Source organism: Erpetoichthys calabaricus, chromosome 2 (genome assembly GCF_900747795.2).
Source record: "Erpetoichthys calabaricus chromosome 2, fErpCal1.3, whole genome shotgun sequence".
Taxonomy (NCBI): Eukaryota; Metazoa; Chordata; class Cladistia; order Polypteriformes; family Polypteridae; genus Erpetoichthys; species Erpetoichthys calabaricus.
This window is the reverse complement of record NC_041395.2, coordinates 54,485,506-54,508,413: the sequence shown is the minus strand read 5'-3', so window position 1 is coordinate 54,508,413 and position 22,908 is coordinate 54,485,506. Positions and strand designations below refer to the sequence as shown.

At 39.1% G+C, this 22,908-nt stretch overlaps 1 protein-coding gene across 1 annotated transcript in view; it reads left to right on the top strand.

Annotated features, from left to right (window-relative positions):
- shank2b (SH3 and multiple ankyrin repeat domains 2b) overlaps nucleotides 1–20,691 on the top strand; it is a 971,122-nt gene extending 950,431 nt beyond the window's left edge. Inside the window, exon 27 of the mRNA XM_028793812.2 lies at nucleotides 18,243–20,691. Coding sequence (XP_028649645.1) covers nucleotides 18,243–18,798 — 556 coding nt within the window. The 3' untranslated portion in view covers nucleotides 18,799–20,691. The remainder of the gene's footprint in view (nucleotides 1–18,242) is intronic.
- Nucleotides 20,692–22,908: the final 2,217 nt, after the last annotated feature.

Genomic DNA, 22,908 nt, shown 5'->3' with positions numbered 1-22,908 from the left:
ATGTGTTCAGCATATCCTGGTTTTCACTGAACAATTCAAAAAACTGAGTACAGTACAAATGATTGCGCCGCATAGCTAAATTATTCCTAGAAATGAAAGCATTATTTTTGTGTTATATTTATTGGTAATAAAATAAATCTTGATGAAGAATTCGGCAAACATGTCACTCCTGTTTGAATTGTTTCAGGCTTCTGGCTGATGTTGTGCTGAGCGCCAAAGCCCACTATACAGCTTGTGTCATCCTTTTGATAACTTCTGCTGTTCTTACTGTCCTTGGTCCAACAAACATGTCCTCACACTGTCAGTAGATTGAAATTCATCAAAAATGAAGTGTTGAGAGAACAAATTCACCCTCTCTACTGCACATGAAAATGAATACAAAATATTCTTTACATATCTATTACAGATTTGGGTTCAGTGTATGCCATAACAGCAAATATACGATATGGCACCGACCAGGTGTAGATGCATTTAGCATAAAACACGGCCACTGCACTATGTATACTCCCACAATACTAACAACACCCCTGAAGATCATTCATTCTTATGCCTTACCAGTTCTTTTCATTTCAACATTTCAAGCTCTGCAGTCCCTTCACCTCACCAGCTTGTCTGTCATTCCCTCCTCTTTCCCCTTTTCTTATTCATGTCTTAGCTTGTCAGTCATTTTAGTTTGACTGTTTCACAAGTTGGTGTTGAGGGGAATATAAATTACATTTAGGTATCACTTAAACAAAAGCTGTATGTAATATGTCAGTTGTGTCATTTCTATTGCAACCACAATAAACAGTAAATAGAGGGAGGTACTGTACATGACCCAGAAGAGAATCCACTCTCATATAAACTTGGCTAATGTTATAACGTAGTTATCACAAACAAGGTCATGGCCCATGGTTTAAAAAACTATTTTTAGATTAAGGTACACATTCAGGCTTGTAAAAGTTTAAAACAACTATAGACAGAGATACTGCTTGTAACATATCACAGGGGCCAGAGCCCATCCTAGCTGCACTTTGCACAAAGCAGGAGCCTGAGCCAGACAGGGCACTAGTCCAAAGTAGGACCCACTCGCTTACACACCCATACTGACAGATGCACAGGGTCAATTTGGAATTGCCCATTTAGATGACCACCACTTATTAGTGGATGTGGGAGGACAACCGTAGTAGTCAGAGCAACCTCCACATATAGAACACCCAATTGTGCTATCCATGAAACAGCAATGCCATCATCTGCCTTACCTTGACACTCCTCGTGTGATTGTTAAACTCATCTTTTTTTTTTTTTTTTTTTTTTTACTGTATATGTAAAGAGACCTTGGGTTTGTGAAAGACACTTAATAAATGTAACTTATTATTATAATAAAGGGTAAAATAAACAAAACATTTCATTAAGGGCCTATATAAACCAGTTCACGCATTCTGATCGCAAATAGTATGGGTAGCAAAACTGGCTTGAAAGAAAACTCCATTCTGACGAGAAGAGACAAGTTTATCACTGTTAGATATACAGAAACTGAAGGACAAGATGTCTGTTCATGAGCAACTGCTTCCAGGTATTTACAAACCTTAATGGTGACAACAATACCTGTGTAGTTTAGATAAGCTGTTAAATCTTAGCAGAACTAATCTAAACACACCCCCAGTAAGTAATTATATTGTGTGCACCAACAATAGTAAGTCTTGTATATATATATATATATATATGTGAACACACAGAAGTCCTCCCTAAGTATGTGAATTAACTTCTGACATGAGCTAAAATGTATGCTGTTGTCATATTCTTCTATCTCAGGCTGAATAAGGTGAAGTCAGGATATTTGTTCTCCTCAGGATCTAATGTTGAATAGTCGGGCACAGGTTTATGGAATATGAACTTTCCACCAGGTGAAAGGAAGTGAATCTGAGAGGACAGGCAGTGTGACTTAATGGTTAGGAAAATTAACTGCAAAGCTTCTATTTCATCTTCTGTTTTGATTCTGTGTCACCTTGAGCAAGTGAGGTAACCTCCATTTGTTATATATATATATATATATATATATATATATATATATATATATATATATATATATATATATATATATATATATATATATATATATATATATATATATATATATACACACACACACACACACACACACACACATATATACTGTATACATATCAGGGGTGTTCATCTCTGGTCCTGCTGGGCTACACGGTGGTTGCACATTTTCCTTCCTGCCATATTCTTAATCAGTGACTCGTTTCTGCTGCTAATTTGCTTTTCTTCCCTTCATTTTATCTGCAGTGTTTTTTAACACTCAGTCCTCTGAATTGCTTATTTCTTTCTTAAATGGAAGTCAAACAAAAATGAGACATGAAGTGAGCCAACAGATGACCAGCGTAGTGAAGGACTCCAGCTCCAATGAATTCCACTCTAACCAGTTTCTTAATAAGAAACCAATTCTTGTTGTTAATTAAAAGTTTGTTTTTGGTTTTTTTTTTTAATTCCATGGTTTGTTGCTACTCTTGTTCTGACACAGTAGACATTTATAAAACTGTTGATTTACTTTTTTCTAAGAACACCATGAAAATATTTTGCTGACCTGAGCAGATCACCATTACTGAGACTTTTATATGATGGACACAGGTTGGTTGGTCGTGTTTTGGGTCACTTTATATCTCATTATTGTTTGGTTACTAATTAAGGAGTTACTTAAGAAATAATTAAAGAGTCTGATTCTTAAATTACAATTAAAGCCAAAATTAATTAGATAGAAAACCTGGAAACAAATTAAGAAAAGGGTTAGAATGAAATCTTACACAAACTGTAGCCCTTGAGGATCTGAGTCAAATTTTCCTAATATATATATATATATATATATATATATATATATATATATATATATATATATATATATATATATATATACACACACACACACACATATACAGTCATATGAAAAAGTTTGGGAACCCCTCTCAGCCTGCATAATAATTGACTCTACTTTCAACAAAAAAGATAACAATGGTATGTCTTTCATTTCCTAGGAACATCTGAGCACTGGGGTGTTTTCCGAACAAAGATTTTTAGTGAAGCAGTAATTAGTTGTATGAAATTAAATCAAATGTGAAAAACTGGCTATGCAAAAATTTGGGTCCCCTTGTAATTTTGCTGATTTGAGTGCATGTCACTGCTCAATGCTGATTACTTGCAACACCAAACTGGTTGGATTAGCTTGTTAAGCCTTGGACTTCATAGACAGGTGTGTCAATTGCAAGTTGTGCTTCCCTTTGACTCTCCTCTGAAGAGTGACAGCGTGGGATCCTCAAAGCAACTCTCAAAAGATCTGAAAACAAAGATTGTTCAGTCTCATGGTTTAGGGGAAGGCTACAAAAAGCCGTCTCAGAGGTTTAAACTGTCAGTTTCAACTGTAAGGAATGAAATCAGGAAATGGAAGGCCACAGGCACAGTTGCTGTTAAACCCAGTAGGTCTGGCAGGCCAAGAAAAATACAGGAACGACATATGCGCAGGATTGTGAGAATGGTTACAGACAACCCACAGATCACCTCCAAAGACCTGCAAGAACATCTTGCTGCAGATGGTGTATCTGGACATTGTTCTACAATTCAGCACAATTTGCACAAAGAACATCTGTATGGCAGGGTGATGAGAAAGAAGCCCTTTCTGCACTCACGCTACAAACAGAGTCGCTTGTTGTATGCAAATGCACATTTAGACAAGCCAGATTCATTTTGGAACAAAGTGCTTTGGACTGATGAGACAAAAATTGAGTTATTTGAGTCGAGGGTCAGGTGAATTCAACCCAATATCAACAAATTCTTCAGGATAATGTTCAAGCATCAGTCACAAAGTTGAAGTAACGCAGGGGTTGGATATTCCAACAAGACAATGACCCAAAACACAGTTCGAAATCTACAAGGACATTCATGCAGAGGGAGAAGTACAATGTTCTGGAATGGCCGTCACAGTCCCCTGACTTGAATATCATTGAAAATCTATGTCATGATTTGAAGTAGGTTGTCCATGCTCAGCAGCCATGAAATTGAATTGAACTGGAGAGATTTTGTATGGAAGAATGGTCAACAATACCTCCATCCAGAATCCAGACACTCATCAAAGGCTATAGGAGACGTCTAGAGGCTGTTAGATTTGCAAAAGGAGGCTCAACTAAGTATTGATGTAATATCTCTGTTGGGGTGCCCAAATTTATGCACATGTCTAATTTTGTTACGATGCATATTGCATATTTTCCGTTAATCCAATAAACTTAATGTCACTGCTGAAATACTACTGTTTCTATAAGGCATGTCATATATTAAAAGGAAGTTGCTCAGCCAATGATAAACAAAAATCCAAAGAATTAAACTTTTTCATATGACTGTATAGATATATATATATACATCCATCCATTTTCCAACCAGCTGAATCCGAACACAGGGTCACGGGGGTCTGCTGGAGCCAATCCCAGCCAACACAGGGCACAAGGCAGGAACCAATCCTGGGCAGGGTGCCAACCCACCACAGGATATATATATATATATATATATATATATATATATATATATATATATTGTAGATGCCACATGGGCTGTATGGGCATCCTGGCTAGGAAAGGGAGCAGACCTGGAAGGGTGGATGGACAACTCATTAAAAAGAAAAAATATTGCTGGGGTTTTCTTTATTCCCCCAGCATGCTAGAATGCAGCAGCCCTGCTTATCAGTGCCCAGTGGGAAGTCAGTAGGGCATGCTGGGAAATGTAGTCTGGCAGGGCAGCCCTGCTGGGGTCAAGGGGTGACACAAGAGGGCGCTGCAGGAAGACATGCTCCCAACTGTGATGGACTTGTCTCCCTGCAGCACCCTCTTGCGGCAAATTAAGAAAATTGCAGACAAACATAAAGAACCGTCTGTCCTTTTGGCTAGACTCCTACAACAGTGTGTTCTGTGTCTATCAGACAAGGTGCCTATCACGCTTACCCACTAAACATACTCCAAATGCTCCTTACCTCTTTGCTCTGGTCTCACATCCTCTTAACAGCTGATATTTTTGTTCACATTCTGTCTGACGCCAAGGTCATAGGACTGGTGGGAATGGGCATTTTAACATGAGGAACTACTGCCATAGTCCAGTGTGTTTTCCAGAAGCCCCAAGTGCTTCTAAACTCCTGAGCACCAGTCATTGCTTAAAGCGTCAGGCAACATTCAGGTAACCTTCCCAAGGTGGTGGGTAACAGGGCACCACATATAGGATAAGAAACAGCTATTGAATTTGGGGATTCCTCTCGTCCCCAAGTGTTCATCCAGCACATGTACAACCTCAGCTCTTGATGGTCAGACATGGTCTGCCTAGTAGTTGCTTCTTTTACAGCCTTGAGATTGGTATTTTGCTGCATGACTCCCTTCTTGAGCCACATTGACAACAGTTGTAATCCATGTTCAAAACAGGCCCCCTTGCACACTTGTTAAAGTAGGTTCAGATGATTTTCAAGGTAGTGATGTGCATCTTAGGACAGACTAGATTTAACGATTCAACCAATGCACTAAACAGTAATATTAATGTAAAGAACAGTGAGCCTAAAGGCAAAATATGCATAAAATGTACGTGATTTGACTAGCGGAGGAATAGTAAGCATACACCTGAACATAGCTTACTGTAAATGAATCAGCTGAAGGTCTCCATAGCTGCACATGAGAGGATCCTTATAGCAATACAGAAACCTGACACAATTCATGTGTTGTGAATGTATTTGTTTTTCATGGGTTCAAGACATTTATGAAAAACGTTAAAGAATTAAACAATACAGTGATACTATATGCATGAAAGAAAATTTAAATATAAGGCTCTTTGGGCAGGCTCTAAGGGAAATGAGCAACATTTTTCTGCAGATGTTAGGCAAATTTAAAATAAAGTCCCATATTTTAGACTAATAGTGAAAGCAGTACGGTAACTAATATGACTCCCAATGAATGAATAAGGGAGTATAACTGAAGAAGAGACGATAATGTTTTTAACTGAACAGTCTATGCCATCACGAAAAATTCCCCCCATCCCCTCCAGGAGGCGCTGTCTTGGAACACTTTTAGCCACAGGCTCATTCCACCATGAAGTACTAAGAAGCACCTCTGGGGGTCTTTTCTGTCCACTGTTATCAAACATATGAATGCTTCCTCCTGGGACAGTTGTTAAGTTTATTTTGAAATATCTGAACAATATACATTTATTTATTTATTTAATTTACATATTGATTGATTGGCTGTATTATTTATCCTGTGAGTCTGTATCCCTCTTTTTATATTTCTGCTGCTTGTGAATTTCCTCTTGGGAATTTATTCACTTATTTTGGTTTAAAGTTTTATTTTCTTAGAATTTAAGGTTTTATATTTTAGTGTTCTGGAATCTTTGCGTGGTTCACATTTATTTTTGGAGTGTCAGCGATTGTCGCTTCGGAGTACTTGCGCTATGTTTCTGTCATTTTACTATGAATGTAATTATTCACACTCACGCTACATCATGAGATTAACAGAGAGGACATTTTCTCTTAACATTTTGTTTTGAATCAGCTCCCTATGTGAATTTCCCATTGGGATTAATAAAGTATCTATCTATCTATCTATCTATCTATCTATATCAATTTGCTTAGACTCAGAAAAGGAAACACACTTCTTGCCTGAAGAAGGGGCCTGAGTTGCCTCAAAAGCTTGCATTTTGTAATCTTTTTAGTTAGCCAATAAAAGGTGTCATTTTGCTTGACTTCTCACCACATCCATAATGGCTAAATCCAAATATTTTAAACCCTTTCTGTTTTCATTTGGCTGTCTAAAGTATTATTCATTCTTTTTTGATTCTTCAGTCCTAATTTTGGAGAATGAAAACAAGTACTTCATCATCTTGTACAAAGACCGTGTGATAACGTCAAATATTGTTTGATTGCCGATTGTCATTGTTGTAAAACTGTACTGTTTCCCCCAGCCTGTATTTATTTTCTGTTGTATCATAATCTTTGTTTACTTTGATTATTTTTCATTTTTCTGTCATTTCCTTTAGTATTCGTTACTACTTATTTTATTACCTGCTGTCTCTGTAAAGTGGTGTCCATTCCTTGTTCTTTGTGCATGGAGTCCTGGGGTGAGGCCACCCTGATGTCACTGCTTTATATTCTCAGTTAGAAGGAGACCCAGCAAAGGAGTTTTGAAATTGTTTTTGGAGTTTCTGTTGAGTATTGTTTTCTGGTTTGTGAATTTTTTACTCTTGATTTGAGCTTTGAATTGTGCATTGGGACTTGTATGCTTTGGATTTCCTTTCAATTCAAATCCTTTTTGCCTCCTTTTTCTGTTTTTTGCTCTTTTTTATTATCATAATAAATATCTACAAGCCAGAGTTTCACATTTTCTCTGTCTCTTGTGAGACATTTTGGTATATTGTGGTGCATCTGTGACATGTTGAACTATAAAAGCCATCTCCTCATTTTTGTGGTTTTGTTGGCCAAAGCCTACTGGTAGTAGTTGCGGATTGGCTGACTTAGGGAAAGCCTCATTTGTGTTGGCTAGTGAAGGTCCTGGCCTACCTTTGCATCTTACAGTATTTTGAAGGCCTCGTATAGGCTCTGTTCACCATGGGCTTTGAACTCTACCAAGAGAAAGTCATGACTCTTGTTCATGATAGGATTGTGTCTGTGCTGTTTGCACATCATGTTGTCCTCTTGTCTCATTAGAAAGTTTTCTCTGGCCGGTACTGAAAAGGTTAAGAGCTGAATATCATACAACTGAAATGAGAATCAGCACCTCCAATTCCGAAGTCATGACCCTCACCCAGAAAGGAATGGTGTGTTCTGTTAAGGTATGGGGTGAGCTGTTACCCCAAGGTAAGGGGCTCTGATATCTAGGGGTCTTGTTTGTGCGTGTGAGGGTAGAGGTGATCATGAGAATGTACACTAAATCAAAGTAGCATTTACAGATTTGCAGAGGGTGTGCCTGATCGTGGTGCCAAAGCAACAAGTAAGTCCTTGGAAGAAACCCTTTCATTTAGCAGTCAGTCTTCATCCTCATCCTTACTTATAGTCACAAGATCTCAATAATTAGATAGACAGACAGACATACAGACACTTTATTGATCCTGAGGGAAACTTAAGATCGAAAATGGGGCATCGGAGCAGGACTGGTGGCCTACTCTACATGACAGGGTGATAAAAGATTAATGAATGCAACAATTTGAAGCAGAGTGTAAAGGTAAAAAAAAAAATGTAGACAAAGACAAAAACAAACAGAAACAGAAACATGAAAAATGTTTACTGCCTGAAATGAAAGGGAAAATGTTCTAGTAGCATTTCCCGAAACCCATTCTGAATTTAGTCATGCATTTCAGGATTAGATGGGATTAAACAGCACACATGCTTTGGGGCATATTTAAAAAAAAACAACACAACAAAGGAGACCTGTCTTTGTATGTTAGGGAAAAGAAAGACGAGTTTAAAATTTTAAATGGTGCCTGTCCTGTATAAGTATGTACAGTCTAGAGTAGCACTAACACCCACAACCTCTCCAACTAACACAATTTTATAGCTTAACAAGGCTCATGTTTTTGTCAGAAGGTCCTTGTCAGTAGCCTGTGCAGTAGTTTTATTTTGAAATGAAACAGGTGAAGTCCAGGAGTATGGATAGCTTACTGAGCCATGACATCTAGTCATTTTGGATCAGTTTTCTATGTGATGTATTTAACTACTCTGTCTTTTTGAAATTGATTTGCAGTCTGTTTTACCACCTTGTTAATAACGTCACTCTGTTGCATCAAGAGTGGGGCTGATATCTTTAATAATAGCCGAGTGGGTAAAATGACTCTGAAGTGAAGACTTGATGATCTTCCCACCTTCGATGTCATACACCTCTTATACTCCCCCAGGAGCAGGGGTCTTAGATTTTACTGGCTTGGGTGAGGTCCTCAGCGCTTTCAGTCATTCTTGTGAAGCTATCAGGGTGGCCCATGTCTGATTCCCTAAATATCACGAGCTTGTGACTTGCAAACACTTTAGATGACTGTTGCATCCTGATTAAAATTGCTTACCACCATCAGGTCAGAGTTCACTTTGACATTAAAGAGTCTTTTTATGTTGAATTTAGTGTTGTGTAATATTAAACTGAAAACTTCCAAGAGGGTGAATACTTTTTACTGGCATTGCACTCATCTATCTATCTATCTATCTATCTATCTATCTATCTATCTATCTATCTATCTATCTATCTATCTATCTATCTATCTATCTATCTATCTATCTATCTATCTATCTATCTATCTATCGGTAAAGTGGTAACATGTTGCAAGTTGGTTATACATGCAAGTAAGAATTTTGCTGTACTCCATAATTCTACTGCTTCTACTACTTTTCTCTAGTTACTTTGACACCAAATGACATTGACAGGAATCCAACTATACATCTGTGCTGCCAGGCAGTGGCTCACTTGGACAATGCTCAGATGAGGGTAAAAAGAAACATCATTTGTTTTCTTAGGAAGCACCTAATCTGCCTCATAGAATTGGGCACCACAGCTTCTCCAAGTCCATCAAATGGGACATATAAATAAAGTGCATCAAAACTATGAACTACAAGCCAGAGCTTCAAAGTTGTGTTTCAATTTCCAGTTCAAATGTATTGACATGTGTTCATAGTTCAATGGAATTCTTACACAGTCTAATGACACTAAAGCGATTTTAACAACATACATTGACTGCAACATCAGTTGATATGTACAGATGTCAGTATGAGTGGCTGTTAAGTAGCCTAATGATTTGTTAATACAAACTGTCACTGAATCCAGTGCTATGAGTACTGGTGGTCCTGAACAGAGAGAGATACGTGACTGTGTAGGATGGCATTAACAACACTATTAGCCTTTCTAGGACAGGCATGTGTTATATAAATCTTAAACAGAAAGGAGCTGAGTGCCTCTAACATTCTGATCTCACCTCACCTACCTGTGTAGGAGGTTCAGTATCAGGATGTTAAACAGCCAGTAAGCATGAACTCCAGCATGCACCTATAGATGCTGAACAGAAGTGGAGCCACTGAGCTTTCTCCAGATATCTGAGGTAGTAAAGGCATTGCTGGCCCTTTTTGACAATAGCCAAGTGTTATACCCACTTCAGGTCATTAATGACTCCCAGAAAAGTTATGCTGGTGATCCTCCTCACACCATCTCCTACACTAGAGAAGGGAGTGTGGCCTTCTTTTTGCTTTCTGAATTCTAAAATCATCTTATTGGTTTTGTTGATATTAAGGGAGAAATTGTTTACCTGTCATACTCTTATCTACTACAATACAATACAATACAGTTTATTTTTGTATAGCCCAAAATCACACAGGAAGTGCCGCAATGGGCTTTAACAGGCCCTGCCTCTTGACAGCCCCCCAGCCTTGACTCTCTAAGAAGACAAGGAAAAACTCCCAAAAAAACCTTGTAGGGAAAAATGGAAGAAGCCTTGGGAAAGGCAGTTCAAAGAGAGACCCCTTTCCAGGTAGGTTGGGCGTGCAGTGGGTGTCAAAAGAAGGGGGTCAATACAATACAGTACACAGAACAGAACAAATCCTCAATATACTAAAAAATATAAATTTTAGAATTACATAGCAGAATTTAACAGTAGATGATATATCCCATAATAAGATTTGGATTTGTGTAGAGTCATGGAGACCTCTTCCATCAAGCTGCCTCCCCCATTTGGCCATTCCACGGCTGAAACAGTGCTGGGCCAGCCAATCCGATGAAAGGACCCCTCTTTCCCACGATTCCTGCGATCCTCCATCTGGGATGACTTTTCCTTAGGCAGGCAAAACAACTTGGCAGGTGGGCCGTGGCACCAAGTGCTACATTTGAGTACCAAGAAGAAAAACAGAATAGGTGAGAGTTAGTATACAATTATAACTGTCATGTTACTTATGTTTAAGTGCTAATGACTAACAACAGAGATGCAGACTGTACAGTTAATCAGCAGCTCTAGTCAGGATATGCTAAACTGAAGTAGTGAGTCTTCAGCTGGGATTTAAAAGCTGAGACCGAAGGGGCATCTCTTATAGTAGCAGGCAGACCATTCCACAGTTTAGGGGCCCTGTAACTAAAAGCTCTACCTCCCATTGTTATTTTATTAATCCTTGGAATCATAAGCAGACCGGCATCTTGAGATCTTAATGTGTGCTCAGGTTTGTAAGTCATGATAAGTTCAGACAAGTAAGCCGGACCTCGACCATTTAATGCTTTATATGTTAAAAGAAGGATTTTGAAATCTGCCCTAAACTTAACCGGGAGCCAGTGTAAGGATTTAAGAACTGGAGTTATGTGTTCGTATTTTCTTGTTCTTGTAATAATTCTCACAGCTGCATTTTGGATTAACTGGAGGCTGTATAAAGAACAGTTTGAACATCCAGTGAACACCGCATTGCAGTAGTCAATCCTACTAGAGATAAATGCATGTATTAGTTTCTCAGAATCCTGTTTATTTAAAAAGTGCCTTAATTTCCTAACATTTTTAAGATGGAAGAAACATGTTTTGGACAACTTTGTTATATGCGCTTTAAATGACATGCTAGAGTCAAAGATAACTACTAGAAGGCAAACCTCTTCTCTGTAAGCCATGTCGTCCTTGTTTGTAATCAGCCAATTGCAGTGCCATCATCAGCAGATTTAACATTTGCAGCTGTGTTTGGCCACACAGTCCTAGTCCGGCATAGCGTTCAGCACACTTCCCCAAGGATTTCCTGTATTGAGGAAGTGATGCTGCCTATCTGTGCATGCTGCGTTCTGCCAATTAGGAAGTACAAAATCCAAATGCAGACTGGCAGTGTGCCCCAAGTCTAATCTAGGCTGCAGCAATGTTGTATGCTAAGCTGTAACCTAAGTACAGATCTCTGTCTTAGCATTTTTTGCTAACTGTGTGCAGCCAAGATGGCGCTACTACAGGCACTCACAGAGGAGGTTATCTTGAAGTACTTGTAGCAGTGAATTGTGCTGAAGGAATGAGTAGATTGGTCATTTTTTTAATTAAATTCTCACAATTTGTGTGTGTATGTTTTTGTCTCGTGTGCGGCACGGTGGCACAGTGGGTAGCGCTGCTGCCTCGCAGTTAGGAGACCCGGGTTCGCTTCCCGGGTCCTCCCTGCGTGGAGTTTGCATGTTCTCCCCGTGTCTGCGTGGGTTTCCTCCGGGCGCTCCGGTTATCTCCCACAGTCCAAAGACATGCAGGTTAGGTGGATTGGCGATTCTAAATTGGCCCTAGTGTGTGCTTGGTGTGTGGGTGTGTGTGTGTGTCCTGTGGTGGGTTGGCACCCTGCCCGGGATTGGTTCCTGCCTTGTGCCCTGTGTTGGCTGGGATTGGCTCCAGCAGACCCCTGTGACCCTGTGTTCGGATTCAGCGGGTTGGAAAATGGATGTTTTTGTCTCAGTTTTGCTAGAATGTTAAACAGCTATAGATGTGCATTACAAATGACGATTTTAGTACTGCTGCTAGCACTACTATTACCTCCCCCTGAATTTCCTTCACTTGCCTTTTTGTTTGTGAAAACTCTATCTGCTCTAGTGACTGTCAACCTGGAAAGGCCCAAATATCATTCCCCTATAAAAAGGTTGGGGTAAAAAGCTGCATTAAAAGTAACACTTCCAGCTTTGTCTTGTTGTCATAAACATTAATCAGAGACACAGATGACGTGTTATGTGAAACTGGGGGCTTTGTTGCTGAATAGTGAGCTGCTCTCTACGTTTTAAAGCTTTTGCCACAGTTCCAGGTGAGTGCAATTATTTTGTAAAACTACTGAATATAACTTCACTAAGCAAAGGGCAAGTCAACAGCAGATGAAAATACACCACAACTGTGAAGAAAAGGAAGTTCACGTTCAAATGTCCAAATTTCAACTTTCGCACATTGAACCCACTCTTCATATATTTATCTATTCTGAAAGTGACATCCTCTCATCTGCTATTCTCAGTGCACAAAAACATGAAACTCATTCCTTTTCTTTTGGATAGTATTCAGTTCAAATGTCTTATATATAAACGTCTACGCGTGGAAGTGTGTGTGTCTGTCCGGCCCAGATGTGAGAGGTGGAGTCGGGGTAAGGGCTCCACTTTCAAGGAAACAGAAAACTCGCTTAGCCGCTAAGAACACAGTGAGGTGAGCACGTCTGCACAACGAAACCTCAGAAGAAAGACAAAGTCACTTAGCCGCTAATACAGAAGTGAGGCGAGCACATCGGCAAAAAGGAAACCTCCGAAGAAAGACAGCCGCTAATGCACAAACGATGCGAGCACGTCGGCAACACGAATCCTCCTAAGAGAGAGATGCCCAGAGTAGTTCCTTTCAATTACCTGATATCTCTACATTTCAATTTTTTTCTGACGATTTCAATAGTTTCTAGGACCCCGAGGATTTTTACAGCTAGTATAATATATATTTCTTAAGGGTGCATTTTATTTTTGAATTTCGTTTCTGTTTCAGGAATTTTCTTTGTGAAGATGTAGATTAGAGTTACACTGTCGACATTTTCCATCAATGCAGAGCAGTCAACCGAATGTGAAAACGCTTGAATTATGAAACTATGTTGCTTCATTCAGACTATCAATACCTATGGCATATTCCTCTGCCAGATCAGCTGAACACTGGATGACCACTGCTTGTGGAATATGTTTAATGAGAAATTACTCTTATGAAAGGCACATTGTGGTTAATAGGAGCTGTGCTTTTACCCATGAAAAATAAACACTTAAATAAAGAAGGAAAAATCAAACAAAAGGAGTCTAAAATGGCTTTCCCCTTCTTTATTCTGCTGTTACTGTCGTAAGTGTTATTTTATGTAAGGAACCCTAAACTATGAACATACTGTCCCAACTGGGACAACAGCAAGTGAATGCCTTTTATTTGTGCTCTAGACCTGGCAACATCTGTCCTAAATATGAAGACTTTTTCAAAACGAATGAAACTTTTGAAATGTTTGACACACGGAGACTTCCCCACACTCTAGGCACTCTCTTTTCTCATGCTTGTGTATAACTCCGTTTTCTTTTGTTGACAATGCTATGCTACTGTCTTGAAATTTTATGCTTCTCAGATTTTAGGGCATTCTGATTATAGTTTTGCATATATATTTTTTTTTATTTCATATTGATTTTGGAGTCACTATAAAATTTTCTTGTTAATTTTTTCACAATGCCATTTTGTTTTTTGCTTTTCACCACAGGTGCCATCTATTATGAGGCACAAAGTGTCTGGGAATTATTGTGACCAGCAAAGAAAATAACCAGGACATGACCAACAGAAGTTGTAGTCAGGAAAAGTAAATAATAATTCTTTGCATTTATATAGCGCTTTTCTCACTACTCAAAGCGCTCAGCAATTGCAGGTTAAGGGCCTTGCTCAAGGGCCCAACAGAGCAGAGTCCCTATTGGCATTTACAGGATTCGAACCAGCAACCTTCTGATTGCCAGTGCAGATCCCCAGCCTCAGAGACCAGGGAATCAAAACAAAAGAGCAAAATGAGGATCAAAAGTCAATGACAAAAAAAAAAACTGATACAAAACCTTACACTTGGAAGAGATACTATCTCTAATGGAGCTTAGTTTTTAAAATATAAATCCACTGAGGGATAATGCATAAAGGCACCACCACCATATTTATATTGTCTCATTCTGTGAGGCCATTGAAGCAATGAACACAGTCACGTGAAGCATCCTACCGCATTATGTTAACCAAGGACAAACTGGAATGGGGACAAATTTCAGCTTTTTCAAAATCAAATCAATTCAAGGAGATTGTATTTTTGCATGTACTTTTGACTTTGAATTTTAATTTTCATATTGGGCTTTGGTGTAGCATTTTGGTTTTTTTTTTTTTTTTTTACCTTAGTCTGTTTCTGGAAAACATGTCCTCTCTCCTTTATACTCCTTTGCCACTTGGCCTGCCGTTTTGGTGTTCTGACTATGGCAAGAGGTAACAAGAAACCATCAGTGCTATCAGGGCAGCTCTTATGGTCCACCTCTCTGTTTATTCATTTTTCCTGGCTTGTCAAAATTTTCCTCTGAGAATAGTTTATTTTTTGCTGGATTTCATATTATAAGGAATTTGGTTTCACTTTAATTTTTCACTTTTATTTTGACTTAAGAATTTTGTTCTGTTTTTCAAATATCATGATGCCACCTTGGATTTTAATGGGTGACACCATCTTGAGGATTGTTTGCTATTACGTAGTGAACTGTTGTTAGGGTACGTGGTCTCAAAAGTTGTGCTGTGCGTCACATCGCAGTATCTCACTTTCTTCCTTGTCCAAGCTTGTGGATATTCTTTATAAGAAAGCCTTTTATTAGTGTTCTTTCAGGTTTGTCTTCTTTTTTGGCCTTTGCTTAGTCTTTCTATTTTTGAAATCCCACTTTGTTTTTTTTACATGTCATCCATCTGCCAAAAGTGCATCAAAAGGCAGTGTAGCTTCCTCTTGAGTCTACACCGAGCAAACATTCACTTCACTATCTAAGTTCAAACATATATTCTGTAATATCCCAAAACACACTCAAGATTTCCCGCAAGAGGAGGGTCACCGTCAACCCCCGGTCTGTATACAGTAAGACCACAAAAAACTTGCATAAAGAAGAATTTATTGATAGAAAAGGAAAAATATAACAAACCAACAAAACATCATCAAAAAAGGAACTGTCTGAAAATCAATTAAACGCGGACAAGTTCTCAGTTAAAATCCACAAGAATAACCCAAGAAATAGTAGCAAAATCAAGAACCAGAGCAAAACCAAAAAACAGACAATACTTAGAAGAATCGCCATTTGAAGTGATCTGCCTGGACTTCAGTAACCAGCTTCCTTTTATAAGGGTGGGGGTGGTCCCTTAATGATAATAGATAGGGAGATCCAGCCACAAACTACAAGGAACATAAGAAAACCACAAAACACGTTGTGATATTACATAATAACTAAACAGAATAAAGTTAACAGATATTAATACATAGACAATGAACAAACACAACTATATTATAAAAATGAATGGAAAACAATAAACAGTAATGAAAAGAACATAAAAAAGACACAAGGAAGCATTTTAAAGAGGAACTGGGGAGGAGTGCTGGCTTGACCATAAAACCACTGGCAGTGTTTGTTACGGGCTCTGCTACAGAATAAAGCCTGCCTTCATGCTATAAAGTCTGCACACCTTAGCATTGCCCCCCCCCTCTTGAGTATTTGGCTTCCTAAACATCAAGTCACTTAAAATCATATGATCTACAGTATTGTATAGTCTACAAAGGAAAAACACGTACAGCTAGACAGGCAGGCTCTATTGTAGGCACGGAGCTGGACAGTTTGACATCTGTGGCAGAGCGACGGGCGCTCAGCAGGCTCCTGTCAATCATGGAGAATCCACTGCATCCACTAAATAGTATCATCTCCAGACAGAAGAGCAGCTTCAGCGACAGACTGCTGTCACTGTCCTGCTCCACTGACAGACTGAGGAGATCATTCCTCCACCACACTATGCAACTCTTCAGTTCCACCTGAGGGGGTAAACGTTAAAATTATACAAAGTTATTGTCTGTTTTTACCTGCATTTTTATTACCTTTAATATTGTTTTTTGTATCAGTATGCTGCTGCTGGAGAATGTGAATTTCCCCTTGGGATTAATAAAGTATCTATCTATCTATCTATCTATCTATCTATCTATCTATCTATCTATCTATCTATCTATCTATCTATCTATCTATCTATCTATCTATCTAACTACAAAGCACAGTTTGAAAATGAGGAGTTAGAGGAAGACCACAAAAGAAGAAGATGAACATTGATAACACACTGCAAAATAAGAATATCTTTTGAGATCTAACATGGCACTGAAACTGGGCAAACCTTAAAAATGGTAGAGGGTTTCTTGGAGTGTTTGTTTTCTGAGATAACGTGGTGGTGAATTTCCCATTGGGATTAATAAAGTATCTATCTATCTATCTATCTATCTACAATGTTTAGCAGTGCTACCTCACAGCCCCATACTCATGTGTTCAACAAACGGCCTGGCCTCTATGGAGCTGGGACGTCCTCTCCATGTCTGTATGGGCTTTTGTCCAGATGTTCTCGTTGTCTTCCCACATCCCAAAGATGTGCACATTAACCAGCCCATGTGCATGAGTATGCCCTGCTTTGACGTTTAAATTTACATTTACTAGCTTAGCAGACGCTTTCATCCAAAGGTACTTATAAAAGAGTAACATCAGTCTGAGGACTGAAGTGTAATAGGACAAGGGCACTAAATTGATCATCCCAAGCAAAGAACTTAGAACATAACCTGCACAAATAATTTCTAAGTTGTGAATTTATTTCAAACTTATTTGAAACAACAGGTGCTTCATATAGTTACTCCTGAGTTGATGCCCCAGAACTTTTCTGCACTTATCAACCAGGTTCCTTGCTGCCTGATCAACAATCCAACAAAAATACAAGTGAGTCACAAGTCCCAGCTTTACAAAACCTCATAGGCACTATCAGTTATTCACCAAACAAGAGAGTCTTCAAATGATACATAAACATATTGAGGGAGTCCGAATTTAAAATGGAGGTGTGGGCAGCTTGTTCCACTAACCAGGACCTACAGATGCAAAGAGTCTGCACCGAGATTTGACACCACACAGAGGTGGCATCCCAACATGCTGTTCATCAGCAGAACTGATTGGATGAGAAGGAGCACGGGACCTCAGAAGCGTCTCCATGTACTGTGTATAGGTGCAGACCCACTGACCACTCTGTAGGAGTTGAACTTGATATGTGCCGCTGTTGACTGGTGTCCTGTCCATGGTTGGTAACTGGCTTCTTCCCAGTGCTGCTCTGCTCTGGTCTCCATGACCCTGGACTGGATTAAACAGGTTTGATGGTGGATAGTTTTCTTTCACACTTAAATTGTGTGCCTTTTTATTCCGGTTTACTAAGCCGTGAGTTGTCCTTTCCTTCACCTCTGCTCTGTCCTTTAGATAAAGACACCACAAATGTTTGCATGCTTTAAGTGCTGGCTCTTAATTTTAGGTCCATCTGGTTAGAAAGTACAATTTGCTCAAGTGTTGAGGCCCATTTATGTAATAGGAAAAAAGTAAAAAAAAAAATTCTGGAACTCTTCCACAGTAAACTTTTGCAGTGAGCAATTTGTGTTTAACATATATGGAGTATTGCCTCGATTCCTGGTCCTAAATACTTTTTTTTGTCTCTTGTTTTTTTCCTAGGGGTGCAGATGGACCAATTTCAGCCTCAGGTACACAGCGCACCACTATGGTCACCTTTACGGTCCGGCCAGGAGCAAACCAGCCAGTGACCATACAGAGCAGGAACTCAGAGAGCAAGACAGTGACACGGAGGGCACCCAGTCCTGTTGTCTCCCCAACCGAGAGCAACAAAGATGTCAGAGCTTCATCCCTCCCTCCTTCCGTCTCCTCTCCCACACTGACGGATGTCTTTGCTATCCCAAGCCCTCAAGCACCTGGGGAAAGGTTCAGCCTTGGCTCAGGTCGAAGTAGGTCTCCTTCACCTTTAACTTTAGTACAACCAGTTTCCAACAAGCCTTTTTCAAGTAAGCCAGTCCATCTATGGACGAAGCACGATGTAGCAGACTGGCTGGAAAGCCTCAATCTTGGAGAGCATAAAGACACCTTTATGGATAACGAAATTGATGGAACCCACCTGCCAAACCTACAAAAGGAGGACTTGATAGATCTCGGCGTGACTAGAGTTGGACATCGAATGAACATAGAGCGAGCATTAAAACTTCTACTAGACAGATAAGAAAGGGTGATTCTTATCTACAGGACTCCAGGCTTCAAAGTTCATCCATCTTTCAACTGACATCAAGCGTGTAATTAGATTCACATCAGCTATTACTGGAGTGTAGGAATTATCATATCCTTAAGAACTGCAATTTGAAATAATTGTACAGTTCATTAATAAGCACAATAATTCTGATGAAAGCGTTGCGGCGGGTACACTGAGCAGCCTTCCATCACTGCAGAGGCAAGCAGAAGAAACAAGTGAGATTCCTTTTTTTGTGATTTAATAGAGACTATTGCTTTGAAATATCAAAAAACAGCTTTTTAATCAACCTCATTTGGAAGCACCCAAACCAGCAGAGCTGTGTTACATTTTCTATCTTTGCTAGTATTTGTTCAAACTATGAATATTTCTTCAGAATAAAGGGGGTTATATTAAAACAATGCATCAGCTGTTCAGAAAATTGTCTCACTCCGCACATATCTCTCTCTGGAAAGAAGATCAAGCTAAAACGTCCACTTAGGTCTTTTCATTCTTAGTGCACATAAAAGTTCCCAGCATTGGTGTTTTACTTGAAAAGAGAATTTACGAAAAAGTCACCCTCCACGATGTTGCACCTATGTCACCGTTTTAGGGGCACAACTGTAGCAGTTAACCTCTCCTCTTTCTCTATTCTCTCTCTCTGTCTCTCTCCTTTCCTTCTTTGATTCGGGGGACGTTCTGTTCTGATTAATAGATCCTTTCAGTTTTGTTTTGTTTTCTATTTCTCTCTTTCTTTTCAGTCTCTGAAAAGTGTAAAATGTAAATGAACCATTATTGTCTTCCATAAATGTGCAGGTGAATGAAAGCATAGTGAATTCTGAGAGCCGACTTTGATTTTTTGATCTCATCGGTCAGATTCTAATGATGTGCCACTAACGGTTTAAAATATCGTTCCACTTTTACGATTTACGCACCGGTAGAGTATATAATGCTTTGGAATTCTGACCTGTGCAACTTCTCCAATGAATATTTTCTTTTTTAGTTCACGGGAGCTGCAGTACTCCTCTTCTAAATGTCCATTTCTTTCCATTCAGTGTTGAGATGTGTGATGGCAAGCATTTTCCGAAGGTTCGGTTGAGGTCAGTACGTCTTGGAAGCGTAAGGCAAGCAGCAGCCATGCTGTCTCTCACGGTACTCCACTTGACTTTGAGATTTGGGCTACTTTTGAAATATTAACGCCGAGGGGTTTCGCTCTCACCTGGCAGGACCTCAGAGGTGTGTACCGTTCTGACATGTGCATTGCTGCTGTTTGAGGCTGAGTCCCCGGTGTTCGATTAACGCAGTCCGTATACAGAGCAGCGGTGTCCCATTTACGTTTTGTCAGTGTTACGTTAACCCTATAACTGTTAACGCAAAGTGCCTCCAGGACGATGCAAACTGGTGGACTTCTTTGTAGCTTAGCTTGCCTGTGCTTAAGTTGGTGGTTGCCACTCCTTTGGCGGTTCTCTTGCCGAATGCTCCATGCTCAGTTTTCCTCTTTGCCTCCACTTGAGAAATGCGAAGCTGAATTTGAGCAGCTACTTGTGCTCTGAGGGCAGCAATCTTGTGCTTGCATCACGTGTGTCTCTTTTTCCTTAGCAAAGGCATATATATATCCATGCCTCGCCAGCAGGTTTGACAGAGGGGGTCTGGAGAACTTGAAGAGCACATTTTCTTAAAAGGGTGGTGCTGTTGATGCTTTGTACTAATCCTGCCCCGTCCACGGTGAAATCTGAAACACAATCACACTGACTGACCTTTAAAGGTTTGAAGAGTGTGTGGCAAAATAATACTCGGCTCTACAGCATGACGCAGTGTGGTGAAAGTACACAGAACATCGACTGGCAGGGTTACCCGTTCCAGAGAACTGCTAGTCCCTTAGCAATTCTGAGAAGCTGGGTGTGGGGTGGGGGGGGGGGTCTTTGGGGGAATAAATGATGAAGTTACCTTTGTGCAGAAATACATGTGTGTCCTACAGGAATGTGCCCAGCCAAAGGGTATGCGGACCCAAACCCCACCCGGCAGGGCAGGGGTGACTTCCATCCTTTCTTTTGATGCTTTTCCATTGTCTTTGCTTTATTACTGTGCTGGCTGAGGATAAGCGGAGGTGGGGAGGACTTTTTAATCAAGCTATGGATTATGGCACAACACAAGTAAAGACGTGAAGCTAGTTTTGCAAGCTGTTCCTTGAAATTGTACAGATTTTAAACTGTGGCTGTGTTCCCTTTTCCAGGTCAAGGAAAACAAACAGCTGTCAAACTAGACCTCAGCGCAAGATGTCTTAAGACCACTTGTAACTTTAGTCAGCTTTATGTCTTTCAAGCCGAACTGCCTACAGTATGTGTGCACTTTTAATATGTTGCAAACAAAAACTTTTTCTCCATAATGACAAACTGGATGTAAAAGTTGACAGATGTAAACTATACTTGTTCTTGACTTTTATATATAAAACTATCCTGGAAAGGGAATACAGTCCTCCTTTAAGAGGACTGTAAGAGATAAGCTGCTAAGTATAGAATTTTTAAATAGATCTTATTTTAAAAAGCAACAGAGCTTAGAAAAAAAGCACAGTATTTTTAATGATTTATAGTATATATTATATGGAATTTTATAAAGGTATTTGGGAAAAATGCTACTGTATTAACTTTGGAGTATGGTTTGCCAAAAATATCACATCTGTCTATCTCTCTAATATTGATATACATAAATATGAATATATTATATCACATTTAATGAGGTACAATTTTAGAAGCAATATTTATATTGAAAGGATCAGTCTGTTCCTTTTTTCGAGCTTGTTAATTCTCTAATGTATAGTATTAACGCGCCCATGCTTCAGACTTTTTTTTTTTTATTATTATTATTTTTTAAGCAAAATGATGACACAGGAATTGGCACAAGATGCATCGAAAAAAAAAAAACAAACAAACAAAATCACTGGAAATGGTATTCACCTGCATCTGTTACATATTGTAATTACATTTTAAAAATGAAAACTGCTTAGTTTGTGTACAATGTGTGTATAAATTACCAAAATCTCACAGGATGTAAATTATGTATAACCTTTTAGGCCTCTTTATAGCAAAGGGGCTAATCACATTTTACGCTAACTTATATATTTAACGAAAAATGACTAGATGTGACTGTTGACAAATCGATTTTATGGAATTACATATCACTAAGCTAATTTATTTGTGGAACTAATTTTAGAGCAGAGTAGTGGAATCTCAAGTTCTAAATAAATGATCCATCACCCAGTTGATCTGGCAATGATTATGTCTGTACCACACAAATTTCTCATTTCAATTTTTTTATTCTCCTAGGAATCAAATTGAATTTGCTTTTCTTTTTTTTCTTTTTTTTTTTTATTTCTTCATAAATACTAAGCTGTTTTTTCGCTCTACTTTGTGTAAAAATTTGTGTTCATGTTATCTATGTTGCTGTAATTTTGTGCTAAAAATCCTCTTATTTAGAGTCAGTTATATTAAAAAAAAAAGAAAGAAAAGTTCATGTAACTGCACTTTCCCCAAAATCCTCAATACTCTTGTATGGCAACCAAAATTACTGTAAGAAATAAATATATTATTGCACTATGGTTGTATTTCTTTGCTAATGCTTCTTTTGGGAGTTGAGCTCTTGCCATCAAGATATAAGATGTTTGGTGAGAATGGGAGTTCCTGAAAATGTCATCTTTTGCTTGAACTGACCGTTTTAGGATGCACTTGCGTGACACTTTGCTTTCCTCATCAGAATTGCTGTTTTGTTGATTTTTTTCTTAGCTGACCTTTTTTCCTCATTTCTTCAAATTTGTGAAATGGCAGAATCAGAGCCTTTTGTTTGAATGACAGAAGGGCGCTGATGTTCTCTCTGACGGCGTTTTGGACGAACGACAAACAGTTTCCTGCTACGGTAGAGTATTAGGAATGGACGGTCGTAATCGAATGAGCGAGAGGAGCTGAGAGGGGCAGTGACCTGCTGTCTTTGTTGTGATGCTTGGAAAGCAAAGAGACAGACATGGAGACGACTTGTTGTGCTGATTCAGTGTTTGTTGGTTAAGAACTTACTGTACACTTTTCCTCTCACAGGACCTCAAATGTGTTTAAGTGA